This window comes from Narcine bancroftii, chromosome 4 (assembly GCF_036971445.1).
Source record: "Narcine bancroftii isolate sNarBan1 chromosome 4, sNarBan1.hap1, whole genome shotgun sequence".
Classification (NCBI taxonomy): Eukaryota; Metazoa; Chordata; class Chondrichthyes; order Torpediniformes; family Narcinidae; genus Narcine; species Narcine bancroftii.
Genome location: NC_091472.1, coordinates 214,970,020 through 214,990,123, shown reverse-complemented (window position 1 = coordinate 214,990,123; position 20,104 = coordinate 214,970,020). Strand labels below are relative to the sequence as shown.

The 20,104-nt window shown below is 41.5% G+C and overlaps 1 protein-coding gene across 3 annotated transcripts in view; it reads left to right on the top strand.

The window, feature by feature from the left end:
* Window positions 1-20,104, top strand: part of LOC138761580 (INO80 complex subunit D-like) — a 186,804-nt gene that overhangs the window by 129,075 nt on the left and 37,625 nt on the right. For all 3 annotated transcript variants that reach the window (XM_069933914.1, XM_069933916.1, XM_069933915.1), the window contains one exon: window positions 2,863-3,087. In XM_069933914.1, coding sequence (XP_069790015.1) covers window positions 2,863-3,087 — 225 coding nt within the window. The remainder of the gene's footprint in view (window positions 1-2,862; window positions 3,088-20,104) is intronic.

The following is a 20,104-nucleotide window of genomic DNA, read 5'->3' as shown; positions in this document are numbered from 1 at the left end:
TCACGTGCAGGGCCGAACCAGCCGTCCCTGGGGTCCGCGCGGGTGCAAGCGCTGAAGGCCGTGGCAACCGGGAGAAGTGCGCTCGCGCTGTGGAAGGGCCATCTGGTGCCAGTCGCGCTGCCCGGGGGCCGTGCGCAGCCTGCCATGCCCGTCGCACCGACAGGAAATCACAGGCGCTCGCCCATCCGCCACACCGCTCAACAGGTGGGAGAAGTGACTGGTTGTGCGGGGAGCCTTCCAACTGGCTTGCCGGCTGATGACATCGACAGATTTCTTGTGTTACAATTTCTCGTGTTACAATGCGGAAGGATGTGCAATGAAGGGGGAGGATGGTGGGGGTGATATTACCAAAAAACAGCATCGGCTCTCACTGCAGGGCGGGCCACCTCTAATACATTTTTGAAATGATCTTGCGGGCCAAATATAATTATATCGCAGGCCAAATTTGGCCCACGGGCCAGAGTTTGACATGTGTGGTCTAAACCATTGGATTTCAGACCCAAAGACGCAAAAACAAACATCATTTCTAAAACTTTTACTATTTTTCACCACCACTACCATCTAACTCCCAAACAAATGTGACAAATTTGTCCAATTGCAAATTTAAAATAAGATGGTGTATATTTATTCATTAAATAGCACAGGTAGAAAATACTGTTATCGGGCTGACATTCCAGTATCCTATGGGAAACTTTTGTTGCTGGAGATGTCATCTATCTTTCAAAGGGACATTGAAACAAGCACTCCTTTCTTCTTTCCACAAGATGCTCAGCTGAAGTAGTGCATCAATCAATAGTCCTCTCCACACTAAAGCACATTAACTTGTTGACCATCTTTTCAATGATTGTGGAATCTCGCATTTTATAACATGACTATCGACCAATAGGACTTATATCAACGGTGATGAAGCAGATCAGCTCCTGTCTGAGTGGTGGATGGATCCATTGCAGTTTGCCCATCATAGCAACAGGTCTATGGCGGATACCATCTCACTGGCTCTACACAAAGCCCTGAAACACCTGGATAGCAAAGATGCTTACAGCAGGATGTTTTGTATCAGCAACAGTTCGGCATATAACACCATCATCCCCTCAAAACTGATCAGCAAACTCCAAGACCTGGGAGCTAACATCCCACTGTGTAATGGATCATAGATTTCTTCACCTCAAAACCACAATCAGTGAAGATTGGTAAGAACAACTCCTTCACAATCTTCATTAGTATTGGAGTGCCACAAGGATGTGTTCTTAATCCCCTGCTCTACTCACTTTATGCCTATGACTGTGTGGCTAGGTACGACAATAACAGCAGCCACAAATTTGCTGACAATACCATGGTAGTGGATTGTATAAAGAAAGGGAGATTGAAAACTTGGCTGAATGGTACACCAACAACAACCTCAATGTCACCAAAACTAAGGAGCTGATTGTTGACTTCAGGAAAGGAAAGTCAGAGGTATACAATCCAGTGATCATTAGGGGACCAGAGGTGGAGAGGGTGACCAAATTAAAGTTCTTGGGAGTCACTATCTCGGAGGATCTTTCCTGGACCCAACACACCAATGGCATTGTGAAGAAAGCATGTCACCACCTCTACTTCCTCAGGAGTTTGTGGAGGTTTGGTGATACTTCAGAAACCCTGGCAAATTTTTACAGAGTTGTGGAAAGTGAGCTGACTGGCTGCATCACAGTCTGGTATGGGAACACCAATATCGCTGAACATAAAGCCCTCCAAAAGTTAGTGGACACAGCCCAGGACATCACAGGCAAAACCCTCCCCACCTTCGAGAACATCTACAGGGAACGCTGCTGTCGGAAGGTAACAATCAAAGATCCACACCACCAAGCACACGATCGGTTCTCGCTACTGCCATCAGAAAAATGGTATAGGTGGCACAGATCTCAGACCACCAGATTCAGGAACAGCTGCTACTCCTCAATCAGAGACTCATTGAAGGACTCTTACTTGTGCAACTTATTGATTTTTATTTAGCTCTCTCTGTATTGCACAGTCAGTTTGTTTACAGTTCTTTTATTTGTTTACATGTTCAGGCTGCGTACAGTTTTTTTTTTGCACTACCATTTAGTGGTAATTCTGCCGCGCCCATAAGAAAAAAGAATCTCAGGATTGTATGTGATGCCATCTATGTACTCTTGACAATAAATCTGAAATAAAATAAAATGTGACAGCGTTCAAAATGATTGTTCTTTAACTGGATAACTCCATGTTATCCATAGTAGTTCATTGCAAAATGTCTTTGAAAGAAGAGAACCAAAAAATAGGCATAAAATAGAAATCTTCCGCTTTTTCCTTTATGTGGTGACTTTGTAAATATGAGAAAAATGTCTGTGTGTGTGTATTTACATCAATGGGCAATTGAGACCCAACACGTGGGAAGAAATGCATCCTTTCATTTTACCAGTATACTTTAGTCTTATTGTTAAACTGAACCTAACTTGTAGGCTTTACCCATGACCAAAGGATTTACAACAGGACCCAACTTTGGGACTCACCACCCCTTTTGCCACGAGGCCACATTAACAAAACCCAATCTTCAGCCTGTTCTGTTACAATGACCAAAACCACAATTCCAGCTCATGCCTTTAAGAGACATTACGTCTAAGCCTACAGCAGTGATCAAAGGAGAATATGGTATAATAAATATTGCATTGAGTTATAACCATCATTAAGTGCCATTTGATGGAGATGAGCTGGCAGTTAATACATTGGTGTGCTGCCGACTACACAATTCTGCAATATTTATTGCATGGGCATTGTTGGCACTTCAGTGTTTGCTCCATATTTGTATGCGCGGGTTTCTCTGGGGGCAGGGTTAAACCTTGATTCCATTCTCTTGTGCAGCACCGAAGATGAAGCACGGAGCATGAGGAGCCTGAGAGTAGCAGGGCTCTGCACTTACCTGCAGCACAGATACACGCACCTCTGCCACGCGGAGAGAGCAGCGGCCCGCCAACAGAGATGTCGCCATGCCTTTCGGAGGGCCTTGCTGCAGGCAGCCAGCAACGAACCTGACTACGCCGGGCAGTTGCTTCAAGACCTCCGAACAGGACCTCCCATGCAGACCAGGTCAGCTGCTGTGCATAGCCAGGGTGAAAACCTATTTATCACACCACCATGGGATTTATTTTCATCAATTTGAAGCTTGCAAGCAGCAGAATGATTGGTTCTACTTTTATTTCATCATCGGTAGTCGTGTTTTACAGCACCGAAACAGGCCCTTCACCACAACTCATCCATGTTGACCATGTTGCCTACATATGCTAGTCCCATTTGCCTGCATTCAGCCTATATCCTTAAATCTTTCCTATCCATGTACCTTTTTCAAATGTCTTTTCAACCCCTCTTTCTCTCTTTTGCTCAAAGTCCCTTTTATACCTTTCTCCAATGCCATCTAGTTTTAGACTCCCCACTGGATAAAAAAAATCACTGTTATCCGGCCCCATCATAATGTAATATACATCAATAAAGTCACCAATCTCTACTCTCCAGGGGAAAAGAGTCCCATCTTATCCAGCCTCTTCTTATAACTCAAGCCCACCAGTCCTGGCCACATCCTTATGAATCTTTTCTGAAATCTTTTGTTACAATTTTCCTATAAATGGCCAACCAGAATATTCCAGTTGTGGTCTCGCCAATATCTTGTAGTGTTCAAAGTTCCTTTTATTGTAACGTAATAATACAAAAAAATGTAGTATGCATAATGTAGTGCAACTTTGGTCTGCTGTAAGGCAAACAAAGAGTTGCCATGAGCATTGCCCGGTGCCCCTAATAATAAGAGAAAGTAGCAAAAGAGAGTCCCTTCAGAGACACTGACTGTCTGTGGATTTGCCTCCAGTGCTTCCACAGATTCGCCTCCAGTGGTCCCACAGATTCGCCTCCAGTGCTCCCACAGATTCGCCTCCAGTGCTCCCACAGATTCGCCTCCAGTGCTCCTACAGATTCGCCTCCAGTGCTCCCACATCCTCTGCAGCTGCACAGACTCCTATTCAATCCATTGGCAACCCGAGCTCCAGGTCCAAACCTCAATACCCTTCCTGATGAAGGCAAGTGTGCCAAATGCCTTTTTCACCACACTGTCTACTTTTTGCTGCTACTTTCAGAGAATTATGTACTTATACCCCCTAGGTTTCTCTGTTCCATAATGCTCTCCATAACACCATGTAAATCCTGCTCTGGTTTGACTTGCCCAAATGCATCAGTTCACACTTAACTGAGTTAAATTCCATCTACCATTCCTTTGCCCGCTTTTCCAGTTAAAACATAGAACTTTACAACCCACGATGCTGTAAACCTACTCCACAACAATCATCCTTTCCCTTCTCACACCCATGGCCCTCCATTTTTCTTGCATCCACGTGCCTGTCTAAGAATGTTTTGAATGTCCTTTTTGTCCCAACCTCAACCACCACCCGGCAATTTATTGCAGGCCCCCACCACTCTGTGTTTTTTAAAATAAAACTTACCTCTGATGTCACCCCTAAACTTTCATCCACTTTAAAACGGATGTCCTCTGGTATTTGTGGATGTCATCCTGGAAGTAGATCTAAATCCTGCTGCAAACTTAAATAACCTTCCTCACTGTCCACTACATGATCAATTTTGGCATCATTTGCAAACTTGCCCACTGTGTGAACTATAGTACCTTGTCATCCAAGTCAATAATATAGATGACAAAGCAATAGTGAACCCACCACTGATCCCTGCAGCACACCACTGGCTAATAGGGCCACTTTTCTCTAAAACAAACAATGCATGTTTTAAGTCAAATTTTGCTTAGCACATCAGATTATGTGGGTAATTTTGTTCGGAAGTTCATTTACAATGTTTGAAAGTGCCATGCACATTTTCCATCATTCCCTGTAATGGGTAAATGATCCTCATTCCAAGGCTTTCTAGGTCAGAAATTGGCAACTTCAATTCCTCCAGTGCAAGTTCTTACATTTAAGATGCTGCTACCATGTATTGGGTCACGGTTTCTATGCTGTAATATTGAAGCATAAGGTGACCTTATAGAGTTACAAAGGTGACTTTGTAGAGGTGTATAAAATAATTAGGGGCATGTATCAGATAAATGGTCTCAGTCTTTTTTTCCAGGATCATGAAGTCTAAGTTACAGGGCACAGATTTCTGAAAGGAAAAGGTTAAAGAGACCTTGGGGGCAATTTTGTCCACGAAGGGTAATGGATGTGTGGAATGTGCTGACAGAGGAAGTGGTAGAGCCTGTACAATTGCAATGCTTAAAAGATATTTATAGAGGTATATAGACAAGTAAGGTTCAGAGGGATATGAGTCAATCACAGGCAAATGGGACTATTAGTTAGAAAGTGTGGTCAGCATCGACAGATTGAGAGAAAGGGCCTGTTTTATATTGTCATACTTCATAACTCCATTCCAGGCTGTATTTTGTCTGGTTGTTCATGGAGCTGTATTGTTTTCTTTGCAAAGTGCAAGAGCAAACCCAAATTATCGCCATTCCTTGGGCAATTTTTCTATTCGTGTGTAGAATGAAAGGCGGGATTTAACTTTTTTTTGTACCAGCCCAAGGAGCGCAAGCTTTTTTCCTTCTTAGAATACGTTGATGTGAATCATCCAATATTTAATGGAAGATCACTTGAGTGATATTTGTATGAATAAATGTTGATTAGATTCACCAGGCAAAGCAACGATTGTAGTTTATGTAAGAACATCAGAGGTGAGAGCAGGAGCACATCGTACTGCCCCCTGAACTTTCTCCACTAAGAAGATCATGACCAGGAGTCACGTGATGGAGTAGTGGCCGGACGGAGAACTCCAGCCCTCTCCAGAAAAGTCGGGAAAAACAAGAGAAATTACAAAGGCACAGAAATAAAAGTTAAAGAAAAGTGAGTATAAAGGTGGAAAGAAGATGGAGACAAAAAAAGAAAAATCAAAATCAACGGAAAGAAGAGAGGAAGAGAAGACAACGGAGGAAAAAGGTGAAGGCCTTACCTGTCCGAAGAGGCCCGCTGTGGAGAGAGGAGCCTGCATCCTCAGGTCGGTAGAAAAAGAACTACAACAATGGCTCGCAGAGCCGAGTAAAAGTGCGCAACCGCGCATGAAAAAAAACACACCGACGGGAGGGGGGACCAGCTGGGGAGTCGATCTCCACAGCCGGCAACGACAGCTGCAGAACACCTGCAGCAAGAAGAGACCACAGAAAACAATGAAAACAAGAAAGAAGAGAAGGAAATGGCAACAAAGAAACAACAGATGGCCAACCCAGAGGAAGAAGAAGAGGAAGAATACAGTGAAATAGATGAAGGGAAAGGCAAGGTAAAGGATATACTTTCTCTTGTTAGAGGATACATGGAGTCATTTAAAGAATGGCAAACACAGGAATTCAATGATTTAAGAAGAAGAATAAACAACACAGAAGAGAAAGTGAATAAAATAGATATGACCTTAACAGAAATGGGGAAAAAAATGGACAAGATGGAAGAACGGCAGTAGCAGCAGAAATGGAGGTAGAAGACTTAAAAAAGAAATTGGAGGAATCTAATAAAAAAACTAAAGAGACACAAGAACTACTAGCTCAAAAAATAGATATAATGGAAAATTATAACAGAAGAAATAACATAAAGATAGTGGGCCTTAAGGAAGATGAAGAAGGCAAGAATATGAGGGAGTTTATAAAAGAGTGGATCCCTAAGACCCTAGGATGTCCAGAACTACAGCAAGAAATGGAAATAGAAAGGGCACATAGAGCATTGGCCCCTAAACCACAACCACAACAAAAACCAAGATCTATTGTAGTAAAATTCCTAAGATATACTACAAGAGAAAAGGTACTGGAGAAGACAATGGAAAAAGTAAGAGAGGGCAACAAACAACTGGAGTATAAAGGGCAAAAAATCTTCATTTATCCAGATATAAGTTTTGAACTCCTAAAGAAGAGAAAAGAGTTCAATACAGCAAAGGCGATTTTATGGAAGAAAGGGTATAAATTTACACTGAAGCATACTGCGGTATTGAAAATATTTATTCCAGGACAACAAAACAGACTGTTCTCGGATCCAGAAGAAGCACGAAAATTTGCAGAACAATTACAAAAATAGACTGAGGGATGAAGACGGGTAATGAGAGTAAAAATGATCACGATTGATATGTATGTGGGTAAAGACAAAAATAGACTGAGGGATGAAGACAGGTAATGAGGGTAAAAATGACCACGATGGGCATACGTGAAAGTATCTGTAATTAGAGGAAAACATAGATAGTATAGACAAGAATTAATAAGGGAAGGTAATGGAATAGAGAGAATAAGGAGGGAATTAAAAGAGTGACCTTTGTGACATATGAAAAGTGAAATCTTTTCTGGGGCGGGCTGGGTGGGGAAAAAGAGCGGTCACTGCAAAATCAGTTGACGCTTGCGAGTGGATTCGCAAATCCAAATGGAGAGGGGAGATGTGGTTGTCCGACAAGGGATAAAGGACAACTCAGGAGGGGAAGGGGAGATTGGGGATAAAGAAGATAGAAATAGGAGAATAAGGAAAATGTTGGATGTTGTAGGAATGTTGTCTTGTAAAGAGTTGAAAATAAGAAAACAGAAATGGAAAAGGAGGAAAGGTAATGATGGAAAAACGGAAAGAGAAGATAAACAAAATATAAAATGGCTACGCTGAACTATATGACTTTAAATATTAATGGAATACATAACCAAATTAAAAGGAAGAAACTACTAAATTTACTGAAAAAGGAAAAAATAGATATAGCATTTGTCCAAGAAACACACTTAACTGAATTGGAGCACAAGAAATTAAAGAGAGATTGGGTAGGACATGTAACAGCAGCATCGTATAATTCAAAAGCAAGAGGAGTGGCTATATTAATTAGCAAAAATGTGCCATTTAAAATAGAAGAGGAAATAATAGATCCAGCAGGGAGATATGTTATGATAAAATGTCAGATATATTCGGAGCATTGGAATCTACTTAATATATATTCACCTAACGAAGAAGATCAAAAGTTTATGCAAGATATCTTTTTGAAGGTAGCTAATACGCAAGGGAACATACTAATAGGAGGGGATTTCAATCTGAATTTGGATCCAAATATGGATAAAACGGGGAAAAAAATTAACAGGAAGAACAAAGTAACCAAATTTATAATTAAATCAATGCAAGAAATGAAACTTGTGGACATATGGAGGAAACAAAACCCAAAAGAAAAGGAATACTCATACTACTCGACTAGACATAAAACATACTCAAGAATAGACCTATTTTTGTTATCAGCTAGTATGCAGGATAGAGTAAGAAAAACAGAATATAAAGCGAGAATGCTATCGGACCATTCACCCTTAATACTGACAGTAAAGCTAGAGGACATCCCTCCAAGAATGTATAGATGGAGATTAAACCCCATGCTACTTAAAAGACAAGATTTTAGAGAATCTATTGAAAAACAATTAAAAATGTATTTTGAAGTAAATACGGAATCAGTGGAAGATAAGTTTATACTATGGGACGCAATGAAAGCATTCATTAGAGGGCAAATAATAAGTTATGTAACCAAGATGAAGAAGGACTACAATCAGGAAACAGAGCAGTTGGAAAGGGAAATAGTAAACATAGAAAAAAAATTAGCAATGAAGGAAGATACAACTAAAGGAAGAGAATTGGCAGATAAAAAAATAAAATATGAAACATTACAAACATATAAGGTGGAGAAGAATATAATGAAGACAAAACAGAAATATTATGAACTAGGTGAAAAAAACACACAAAATCTTAGCATGGCAGCTTAAGACAGAGCAAACTAAGAAAATGGTATTGGCAACAAGGAAAAAAGACAAGCAAGTTACATATAATCCGAAAGAAATTAAGGAAAACTTCAGAGAATTCTATGAACAATTATACCGAACTGAAAACGAAGGGAAAGAAGCGAAAATAGATGAATTTTTGACTAAAATTGAACTACCAAAACTACAAATAGAGGAACAAAATAAATTAACAGAACCATTTGGAACAGTAGAAATACAAGAGATAATAAAAAAAATTACCAAATAATAAGACACCAGGAGAGGATGGACTCCCAATAGAATTCTACAAAACATTTAAAGACCTATTAATACCGCCCCTCCTGGATGTAATCAACCAGATTGATGAGACACAAAACTTACCAGATTCATGTAAAACAGCAATAATTACAGTAATACTAAAACAAGGGAAAGATCCACTATCACCAGCGTCATATAGACCAATATCTTTGCTAAACACAGATTATAAGATAATAGCTAAACTATTAGCAAACAGATTAGCAGAACAGGTACCGAAAATGGTAAATTTAGACCAAACTGGATTTATCAAAAAAAGACGCACAACAGACAATATTTGTAAATTTATTAACTTAATTCATGCAGTAGAAGGAAATAAAGCACCTACAGTAGCAGTTGCTTTAGATGCAGAGAAGGCCTTCGACAGAGTAGAATGTTCAAAGTATTGCAAAAATTCAGTTTACCGGAGAAGTATATTAATTGGATTAAAGCATTATATAAGGGACCGTTAGCGAAAGTGACAGTAAATGGACATGTATCAAAGCAATTTAACTTAAGCAGGTCAACGCGGCAGGGATGCCCACTATCACCGTTATTGTTTGCGCTAGCTATAGAACCACTAGCAGAATCGATAAGAATAGATAATAATATAAAAGGAATAAAAATAAAAGACAGGGAATATAAAATCAGTCTATTTGCGGATGATGTGATAGTGTACTTAACAGAACCAGAACTATCAATAAAAGAATTATATAAGAAATTGAAGGAATATGGAGAAGTGTCGGGATACAAGATAAACGTAAATAAAAGTGAAGCAATGCCTATGAATAACGCGGATTTCTCAAAATTTAAGGAGGAATCCCCATTCAGATGGCAAATGCAGGCAATAAGGTACCTAGGTGTACAAATAAACAAAAATCTAGGCCAATTATATAAACTCAATTACAATCCACTAATGAAAAAATTACAGGACGATTTAGAGCATTGGAAAGAGCTACCACTAACACTGATAGGAAGGATAAACTGTATTAAAATGAACATTTTTCCAAGGATACTATACTTATTTCAGGCATTGCCAATACAACTGACAGAAAAATTCTTCAAAGAGTTAAAGAAAATAATAAGGAAATTTTTATGGAGAGGGGGGAAACCGAGGATAGCACTAGATAAATTAACAGAATGGTATAAACAAGGAGGCTTACAACTGCCAAACTTCAAAAATTATTATAGAGCCGCACAATTAAGATACCTATCAGATTTTTATCAAACAAGGGAAAAACCAGACTGGACGAGATTAGAATTAGATAAAATAGGGGAAAAGATACCTGAACACATATTATATAAATGGGACGAAAAATTGGTACAACATAGAACTTCTCCAGTATTACACCATCTCCTCAATATTTGGAAAAAGATTCATGTAGAAAGAAATAAAACAAATTATCAATTACCAAAACTAATATTGACGCAAAATAAGCTACTCCCTTTTACAATAGACAACCTTTCCTTTAGAAAATGGGAAAAAAAAGGGATTAAAAGAATAGAAAATTGTTATTCAGGAAGTAGATTCTTATCCTTTGAACAAATGAGAGATAAGTACAATATAACTGGAGATACAGCGCTGGCATATTACCAACTGAGATCCTACTTGAAAGATAAATTAGGAAGCAATTTGAGTTTACCAGAGAGAAGTAACCTTGAATATGTGATTACAGATACAATGTTAATCAAAAGATTTATAACAAATATGTATATTAAACTGCAAGAAAAGGAGAATAAGGAAACAAATGGTAAAACTAAACAAAAATGGGAACAAGATTTAAATATAAAGATAAAAAAGGAAACATGGGAGAAATTATGTTCTGGAACGATGAGAAATACAATAAATACGAGGCTACGTATGATACAATATAATTGGTTACACAGACTATACATTACACCGCAAAAGTTAAATAAATGGGACCCAACAGTATCTGATAGATGTTTTCGATGTAAAAAAGAAAGGGGAACAACAATTCATGCAATCTGGACATGTGAGAAAGTAGAAAAATTTTGGGATGATCTCAATCAGATATTAAATAAAACAATATACCAAAGAATCCAGAGATCTTTCTCCTAAGTAACATAAAAAATAAAGAATTTGGAATTGACTTGGAGGATGCACAAAAAAGATTTGTTAAGATAGCCCTAGCCGTAGCAAAAAAATGTATTATGTCAACCTGGAAATTGGAAGATAATTTGAAAATACAACAATGGTATATAGAAATGAATAAATGTATTCCATTAGAAAAAATAACATATAGTTTAAGAATTAATATTGAAATATTCGAACAAGTATGGGAGCCTTACATTAAATACAATAGCGAAAACCTACCAGGAACAAACATTACCTAAGTTGATGGAAGGAGAAGAGAAGAAAAGAATGGACTCAGTAGAATTTCTGGTGTATTTTTGTTGAATGACAACATTGTCTGACTGGCTTAATGCAGCCTAGATTGTATACCTAAAATGGATGAGAGGGGGGGTGGGGGGGGTGGCTTGGGAGGAGGGGGGGGGGGGGGGAGAAAAAGTCACTGTATATGTGTGAAAAAGAAAAAGTGTATATCATGGCTAACGTGATTTATGGTGTGAAAAATAAAAAATTTAAAAAAAAAGATCATGACCAGTGCTGCTCTGCATTATTTTGATACCCATTTCTGCAAAATCCCAGAGAATCTAAAAATCTATGGATCTTGACCTCGAAACTGGGCAGCCTTAGTCCTCTGATGTGGAGACTTGCAGAGATCTCCAGTCTTTTGTGTAAAGCAATTAAATGTCATCTTATTCACAAACAGCTGATCCTTTTTCACTTTACCATATTCCCTTGTTTCAGACTCTACAGCTACAGGAAGCAGTCTTTAGTTTCCACTCTGTCAATCCCTCTCAATCTTGGATGTCTCAGTTGTGACCTCTCATTCAGAACAGGCTGATATTACTTAATCTCTTCTGAGAGGTCAACCCTCTCATTTCCCAAATATTAAATCCACACTACACTGACTCCAGACCAGGGTTCAGAGATCAAAACTGCATGCAATATCCAGATCTAATCTCCATAAATCCCACCAAGGCATTCATACCAGCATTAAAGATTGCGCATGGTATGCTGGTATCGAGGTCAGGTGACCTAAGCATCACTATAAAAGTGATGGACTGTGCGATGGAGGGGTCATTGTCAGAATGGGCCGAGTCAGAGTAGCAAGGCTTTGGCTCAAGGGATTTTGGTGAGAAGAGGCTGAGGTGGTGGTGCAGGAGTTAAAGTAAGAAAGAGCCACCCTATTTGAGGAACAAAAAGGATTTAGCAGGTAGGCATGGATAAGGGCAGGTTTTAGATATCATTTTTTTTCCTTGAGACATAAACAGTGGGAATGGCAGCCAAAACAAGGGAATGCTCCTCTTGCAGAATGTGCGTCATCAGGGAAGCCAGCAGTGTCCCTGATTACTTCATCTGCGGGATGTGCATTCGGCTACAGCTCCTGACAAACCGAGTTAAGGTATGGAGCTGGAATTAGATGAACTATGGATCATTCGGGAGGCAGGGACACTATCACTTCTAGGAGGCAGGAGGAGGGTAGATGGATGATAGTCAGGAGAGGGAAGGGGAACAGGCAGCCAGTGCAGGGCCCCCTGTGGCTGTTCCCCTCAATAACAAGTGTACAATTTTGGATATTGTTGGGGGGGTGGACCTACCTGGATAAGCCACGGCAATTAGGTCTCTGACATGGAGTCTGGTCCAGTAGCTAAGAAGAGAAGGGAGGAGGAGAGGCTAGCTGTAGTGATAGGGGATTCTATATTTAAGGGGACAGATAAGAGGATCTGTGGAAGAGATCGAGTATCCCAGATGGTATGTTGCCTCCCTGGTGCCAGGGTCCAAGATAACTCAAATCGAGTTCACGGTATTCTCAGGAGAGAGGGTGAGCAGCCAGAAGTTGAGAACCATATAGGGACCAATGACATAGGGAGGAAGGGTGAGGAGGTCCTGCAGGGACCTCCAGGATTGTGATCTCTGGATTACTACCCATGCCACATGCTAGAGAAGTTAGAAATAGGAGGATAATGCAGCTTAACACGAAGCTAAAGACATAGTGTAGGAGGGATTGCTTCAGGTTTCTGGATCATTGGGCTCTCTTACAGGGAAGGTGGGACCTGTCCTGATGGGACATTTTGCGTCTGAACTGGAGGGGGACTAATATCCTTGTGGGAAGGTTTGCTTGTGCTGCTCTGGTGGGTTTAAACTACATTTGCAGGGGGATGGGAACCAGAGTGCCAGAGGAGTGGAGGACAGAAATGAATATGTGAAAATTGCATCCACCATTAGAAGTCAATGTGGTGGAAATGTTCTCAGGTGCATCTATTTCAATGTAAGGAGAATTGTAGGAAAGACAGACAAGCTTAGAGCACGGATTGGCACATAGAATTATGACATTGTGGTCACTAGTCGCAAGAGGGACACGACATACACGACCAAGAAAGAATATACACAGTAAATGGTAGGGCACTGAGGAATGTGGTAGAATAAAGGGATCTGGGAATACAGATACATAATTCCCTGAAAGTGACATCACAGGTGGATAGGGTTATAAAGAGAGCTTTTGTCATATTAGCCTTCATAAATCCAAGTATTGAGTTTTCGTGTTGGGAAGAGTGTTCAGTTTGGTGGGATCACAGAGAGACTAGTCTGGACACAAATTTTACAAATGTAATTTTAATTAATACATGGGAGGCAAACAGGGAGAATGTTAATCGATCACTATTTCACTTAAGCAACAATAGAGACATTCACTTCGGACCTTGGTTGGATTCCAACAATAGTGAACCTATACTCCACGTGCTCACACACGAGTACACACACTGCAAACAGGAACTCTTACACACAGCCGGTTCCCTGTATCAATGGGTGTGTGGCTCTTTGTACGTACCAATTTATTGCAATTCTACGGCTCAGCTTGAGCATAGTACACTCCTTACCTGCTACATTTCCAGCAATGTCCGGGGCTTTGACCATGAGGCAGAGAGAAAGAATGTGCTGTGCATTGGTTTTATATACAATGTGTGCTTCTAGCTAATAATGCAGGGTGGCCAACCTTTTAATTTTTAATTTGATATACAGTAAGGTAACAGGCCATTTTGGCTCACGAGTACATACTGTAGGTGTAGGACAATTGGGCAGCACAGATTTGTTTGCTAACTGCCTGTCACCGTGCTGTATGTCTAAATTAAAAGTTTTAATGTTGGCCATCCCTGCAATAATGACCCTAGGTGATTTAAATTAACCAATGGCAAGGTGTGCACTAATGGGTGGCCCGAGTCCAACATTGATTGGCAGGTGATGTGACTTCTGAATAAGTTTCAGATAGGGAGACCACTTTTCTTCCACACACATGAGTATAGGAGTTGGGCTGCCATGGTAAAGTTGAATAAGACGTTGGTGAGGCCAAATTTGGAGTATTGTTTATAGTTTTGGTCACCTAACTACAGGAAAGATATCAATAAAATAGAAAGAGTGCAGAGAAGATTTACTAGCATGTTGCCCAGACTTCAAGATCAGAGTTACAGGGAAAGGTTAAACATGTTAGGATTTTATTCCCTCGAGCATGGAAGAATGAGGGGAGATTTGATAAAGGTATTTAAAATTATGAGGGGGATAGACAGAGTAAGTGTAGAAGGGCATTTTCCTCTGAGGGTAGGTGAGATACAAACCAGAGGACATGGGTTAGGGAGGAACATGAGGGGGATCTTCCTCACACAGAGAGTGGTAGGAGTGTGGAATGAGCTTCCAGCTGAAATGGTCAATGCAGGCTCAATTTTAACATTTAAGAAGAATGTACATGGATGGGAGAGGTATGGAGGACTATGGACTGGGTATAGGTCAGTGGGACAAGGCAAAAAAATTGTTTGCCACAAACTAGAAGGCCGAAGGGGCCTGTTCTGTGCTGTAATATTCTATGATTCTCTGGTTCAGAGAATGAAGACATATGAAACGCAAAGCGATGTGGCTAATTGGATTCCATATAACCATATAACCATTGACGGAGCGGAAACAGGCCATATTGGCCTTTCGAGTCCACACCGGTTCACTTCCTTTTTTCTTTCTTCTTCTTTGGACATGTGATCACATTGCCAAATGACCTTTCCTTCCATTTTTTCAAACTCTCCTGTTGGAGAGTTGTGGAAACCAGTCCACCACAGAAGCAAGTTAAAATTAGTTTGGTGATAAGGAGGAAGAGAATAATTGTGGAAGGTTGCTTTTCTAATTGGAACTCTATGACCAGTGATGCATTACAGGGATCAGTGTTGTTTATGGTATACAATAAAATCCCCGTTATCTAGCATCTACATGGATTGTGGATATGCAAAGTTTTCCATTTGCCCAAGACACATTCTTACATTGCCTAACTAATACATGTAAGAATAAACAGTTTAAAAGACAAAAGACAGTAATTTGAAAAAAATCAGTATTATAGTCTTTATTATGTAAGCAGGAAATTCCTGTAACTTATAAAATTTAAATTCAGTCCGATTGCTGGTACTGTAACAGCGTTGCACCAAGACCTACACTAACCACTATGCTACCATACCACCATTATTATTTAAACCCCCCCCCCCCCATGGACCTTTCTGTGCTTGTGCTGAATGGCCACAATGCCTTCGTAGGTGCTTGCTGTCTTTCTTTGGCTTGGCTTCGCGGACGAAGATTTATGGAGGGGTATATCCACGTCTGCTGCAGGCTCGTTGGTGACTGACAAGTCCGATGTGGGACAGGCAGGCACGGTTGCAGCGGTTGCAAGGGAAAATTGGTTGGTTGGGTGTTGGGTTTTTCCTCCTTTGTCTTTTGTCAGTGAGGTGCTTGCTGTAACTGCATTTTAACTGGCTGCTCCTCATTAACCAGCACAATTCTAATGCACCAACATTTGCTGGTTTATTTTGCTATTCATGAAGTATATTGGATTTTTCTTTCATTCCTACTGAGGTGAATAATCTCTCAGTTTCCAAAATCCTTGCGCATCAACTGATACCTTACACACTCACTTAATCCATCCAAATCCTTTTTGTAGCTTCTAGCTACATCATAGCTCACTTTCTCACCAAGCAATTCTGTAATCACCAAGCCTGGGTGTGTTGCACTGTTTTATCAGACAAGTTCACATAGATTGTGAACACCTGACATTCTTGTTCTGAGCCTTTGGTATCACCTTCCTGCAGCAATTGAGCCAGCTTGATTCCGGGCACTGGAGCATACAATTTCGTTGGTCAGGCTGCTTAGTGAGTAAATTATTTGGCCAAGCTAAGAGCAGACAAGGAAGTGGGGAGGGGGAATAGAGGAATAGGGAGGAAGATCAGGCAAATATAGCCATCAGAAGTTCAAGTTTATTTATCATTCGATTGTACAAGCACATCCTGGTGAAACTGTCTTTTCCGGTCCTCGGTGAAAAACACTGCAAACACACATACAGCCAAACGATACATATGCACAGTACGTATTTACAAATATTAAAATAAATGCATATTATTGCTAAATAAATAGTAGAGTCCCGGAGGATTAGTATGAGCAGTTTGTCAGTCATTCAGCATTCTCACTGACATGGGAAGAAACTGGGTGACTATTAGGAGAGGGAAGGGAAATAAGCAGAAAGTGCATAGCACCCCTGTGGCCATTCCCCTGTTGGGGGTACGATCTACCAGGGACAAGTCGTGATGGTCTTGTCTCTGGCACAGAGGCTGGCCCTTCGGCTCAGAAGGGAAGGAGGGAGAAGAGGAGAACTAAGATGATTGGGGACTCGTTGGTTAGACATGTGGATAGGAGGTTCTGTGAACGAGATCGAGGCTCCTGGATGGATGTTGCCTCCCAGGTGCTGGGATCAGGGGTGTCTCTGATCAAGTTCACAGCATTCTGGAGGGGGAGGGGGAACATTCAGATGTCATGGTCCACATGGGGACCAATAACATAGATAGGAGTAGGGATGAAGTCCTAAAGAGGGAATATAGGGAGTTAGGTAAGAAGTTAAAAAGCAGGACCTCAAGGGTGGTAATCTCGAGATTACTGCCTGTGCCACGTGCCAGAAAGGGTAGGAACAGGAAGTTGTAGCAGATGAATGCGTGACTGAAGAACTGGTGCAGGGGGCAGAGGTTCAGATTCTTGGATCATTGGGATCTTTTCTGAGGAAGATCTGACGTACAAAAAGGATGGGCTGCACCTGAACTGGAAGGGACTAATATCCTGGTGGCCAGGTTTTCTAGAGTTGTTGGAGAGTGCTTAAAGTTGAGTGCAGAGAATAGGACAGAAAGTCAAAAGGATGAGGCTGTGGGTTCTGAGTTTGTGATGAAGGACGGGCGGGGGACAAACATAAATGTAGACAGTTAGAGGGGTTGAAATGAGTCTATTTCAACGCTAGGAGTATTAGGAATAAAGGGGATGAACTTAGAGCATGGATTAGTATTTGGAACTACAAAGTTGTGGCTGTAACAGAGACTTGACTGGAGGATGGGCAGGTTTGGGTGATGCAGGTACCAGGATTTAGGTGTTTTAAAAGGAATAGGATGGGAGGTAAGAGAGTGGGGGAGTAGCATTACTGGTCAGGGATAGTATCACAGTTATAGAAAGGGAGGATGCTGCAGAGGGATTGTCCACTGAGTCAGTGGGTGGAAGTCAGAAATAGGGAAGGGAGCTATCACTGTGTCTATAGACCCCAAATAGCCTTCAGGAGAAAGAGGAGCAGATAAGCAGGCAGATTTTGGAATGGTGCGGGAGATACAGGGTTGTAGTTATGGGTGAGTTCAACTTCCCTAATATTGACTGGCACCTCCTGACTGCAAGAGGGATAGATGGGGCTGAATTTGTCAGGAGTCTCCAAGAAGGATTCCTGACACAGTATGTGGACCGGCCGACAAGAGGAGAGGCCATACTGGATTAATGCATCCTGTATAATGAACCTGGTCAGGTGGAGAATCTCCTGGTTGGGGAGCCTTTTTAGTTGGAGTGACCACAACTCCCTGAGCTTTAGCACAGCAATGGAAAAGGATAAAAGCAGACAAAATGGGAAAGTGCTTAATTGGGGAAGGGCTAATTACAATGAGATGAGGCAGGAGCTAGTGAGAGTAAATTGGAAACAGATGTTCAAGGGTGAAGGCACAGAACTAAGGTGGAGGAAGTTTAGGGAGCACTTGTGCAGGGTTCAGGATAGGTTTGACCCACTGAGACAAGGAAAAGACGATATGAAAATGGAACCATGGTTGACAAAACAGGTGAGGCAGCTTGGATAAAGGAGGCGGAGGAGGATGGAGAGGTCCTAAATGAATACTTTGCTTCAGTCTTCTTTCTTCTTCTCTTTGGCTTGGCTTCGCGGACGAAGATTTATGGAGGGGGTAAAAAGTCCACGTCAGCTGCAGGCTCGTTTGTGGCTGACAAGTCCGATGCGGGACAGGCAGACACGATTGCAGCGGTTGCAAGGGAAAATTGGTTGGTTGGGGTTGGGTGTTGGGTTTTTCCTCCTTTGCCTTTTGTCAATGAGGGGGGCTCTGCGGTCTTCTTCAAAGGAGGTTGCTGCCCGCCAAACTGTGAGGCGCCAAGATGCACGGTTTGAGGCGTTATCAGCCCACTGGCGGTGGTCAATGTGGCAGGCACCAAGAGATTTCTTTAGGCAGTCCTTGTACCTTTTCTTTGGTGCACCTCTGTCACGGTGGCCAGTGGAGAGCTCGCCATATAACACGATCTTGGGAAGGCGATGGTCCTCCATTCTGGAGACGTGACCCATCCAGCGCAGCTGGATCTTCAGCAGCGTGGACTCGATGCTGTCGACCTCTGCCATCTCGAGTACTTCGACGTTAGGGGTGTAAGCGCTCCAATGGATGTTGAGGATGGAGCGGAGACAACGCTGGTGGAAGCGTTCTAGGAGCCGTAGGTGGTGCCGGTAGAGGACCCATGATTCGGAGCCGAACAGGAGTGTGGGTATGACAACGGCTCTGTATACGCTTATCTTTGTGAGGTTTTTCAGTTGGTTGTTTTTCCAGACTCTTTTGTGTAGTCTTCCAAAGGCGCTATTTGCCTTGGCGAGTCTGTTGTCTATCTCATTGCTTCAGTATTCACAATAGAAAAGGTCATAGATCACAGTGAAGTCAAAATTGAACAGGCCTGTGCACTAGACAATATGGAGATTAAGGAAGAGGAATTGTTGGATCTTCTTAAAAGCATTAAGATTGATAGGTCCCTGGGGCCGGACACAATATGCCCAGGTTGCTGTGGGAAGTGAGGGAAGAGATGGCTGGGGCAGTAGCTATGATCCTTGAGTCCTCTTTGGCTGCAGAGGAGGTGCCAGAGGATTGGAGACTTGCAAATGTAATCCCCTGTTTAAGAAAGGTAATAGGGAGAATCCTGGGAATTACAGAGTGGTGATTCTTACGTCAGTGGTGTGGAAACTATTGGAGAGGATTCTGAAGGATAGGATCTATGATCATTTGGAGAAGTGCAGTCTACTCAAAGATAGTCAGCATGGCTTTGTGAAGGAAAGGTTGTGCCTCAGAAGCCTAATTGAGATTTTTGAGGAGGTAGTGAAAGAAATTGATGAGGGTAGGGCAGTAGATTTGGTCTACATGGATTTTAGTAAGGCATTTGACAAGATCCCATATGAGAGACTTGTTCAGAAAGTCTTGAGGCATGGGATTCAAGGAAACTTGGCTGTGTGGATAAAATATTGGCTTGTAGGAAGAAAGCAAAGAGTAGTAGTGGAAGGAAAGTATTCTGCCTGGAGGTTGGTGACTAGGGGAGTGTCACAAGGATCTGCTCTGGGACCTTTGCTCTTTATGATATTTATAAATGACCTGGATGAAGAGGCTGAAGGATGGGTCAGTAAGTTTGCGGTTGACATGAAAATTAGAGGAGTTGTCAAAGGTTACAAGAGGATATAGACAGGATGAAGAGTTGGGAGGAAATGTGGCAAATGGATTTCAATCTGGATAAGTGTGAGGTGATGCATTTTGGAAGGACAAACCAGAAGGCTGAGTACAGGGTTAATGGCTGGTTACTTAGGAGTGAGGATG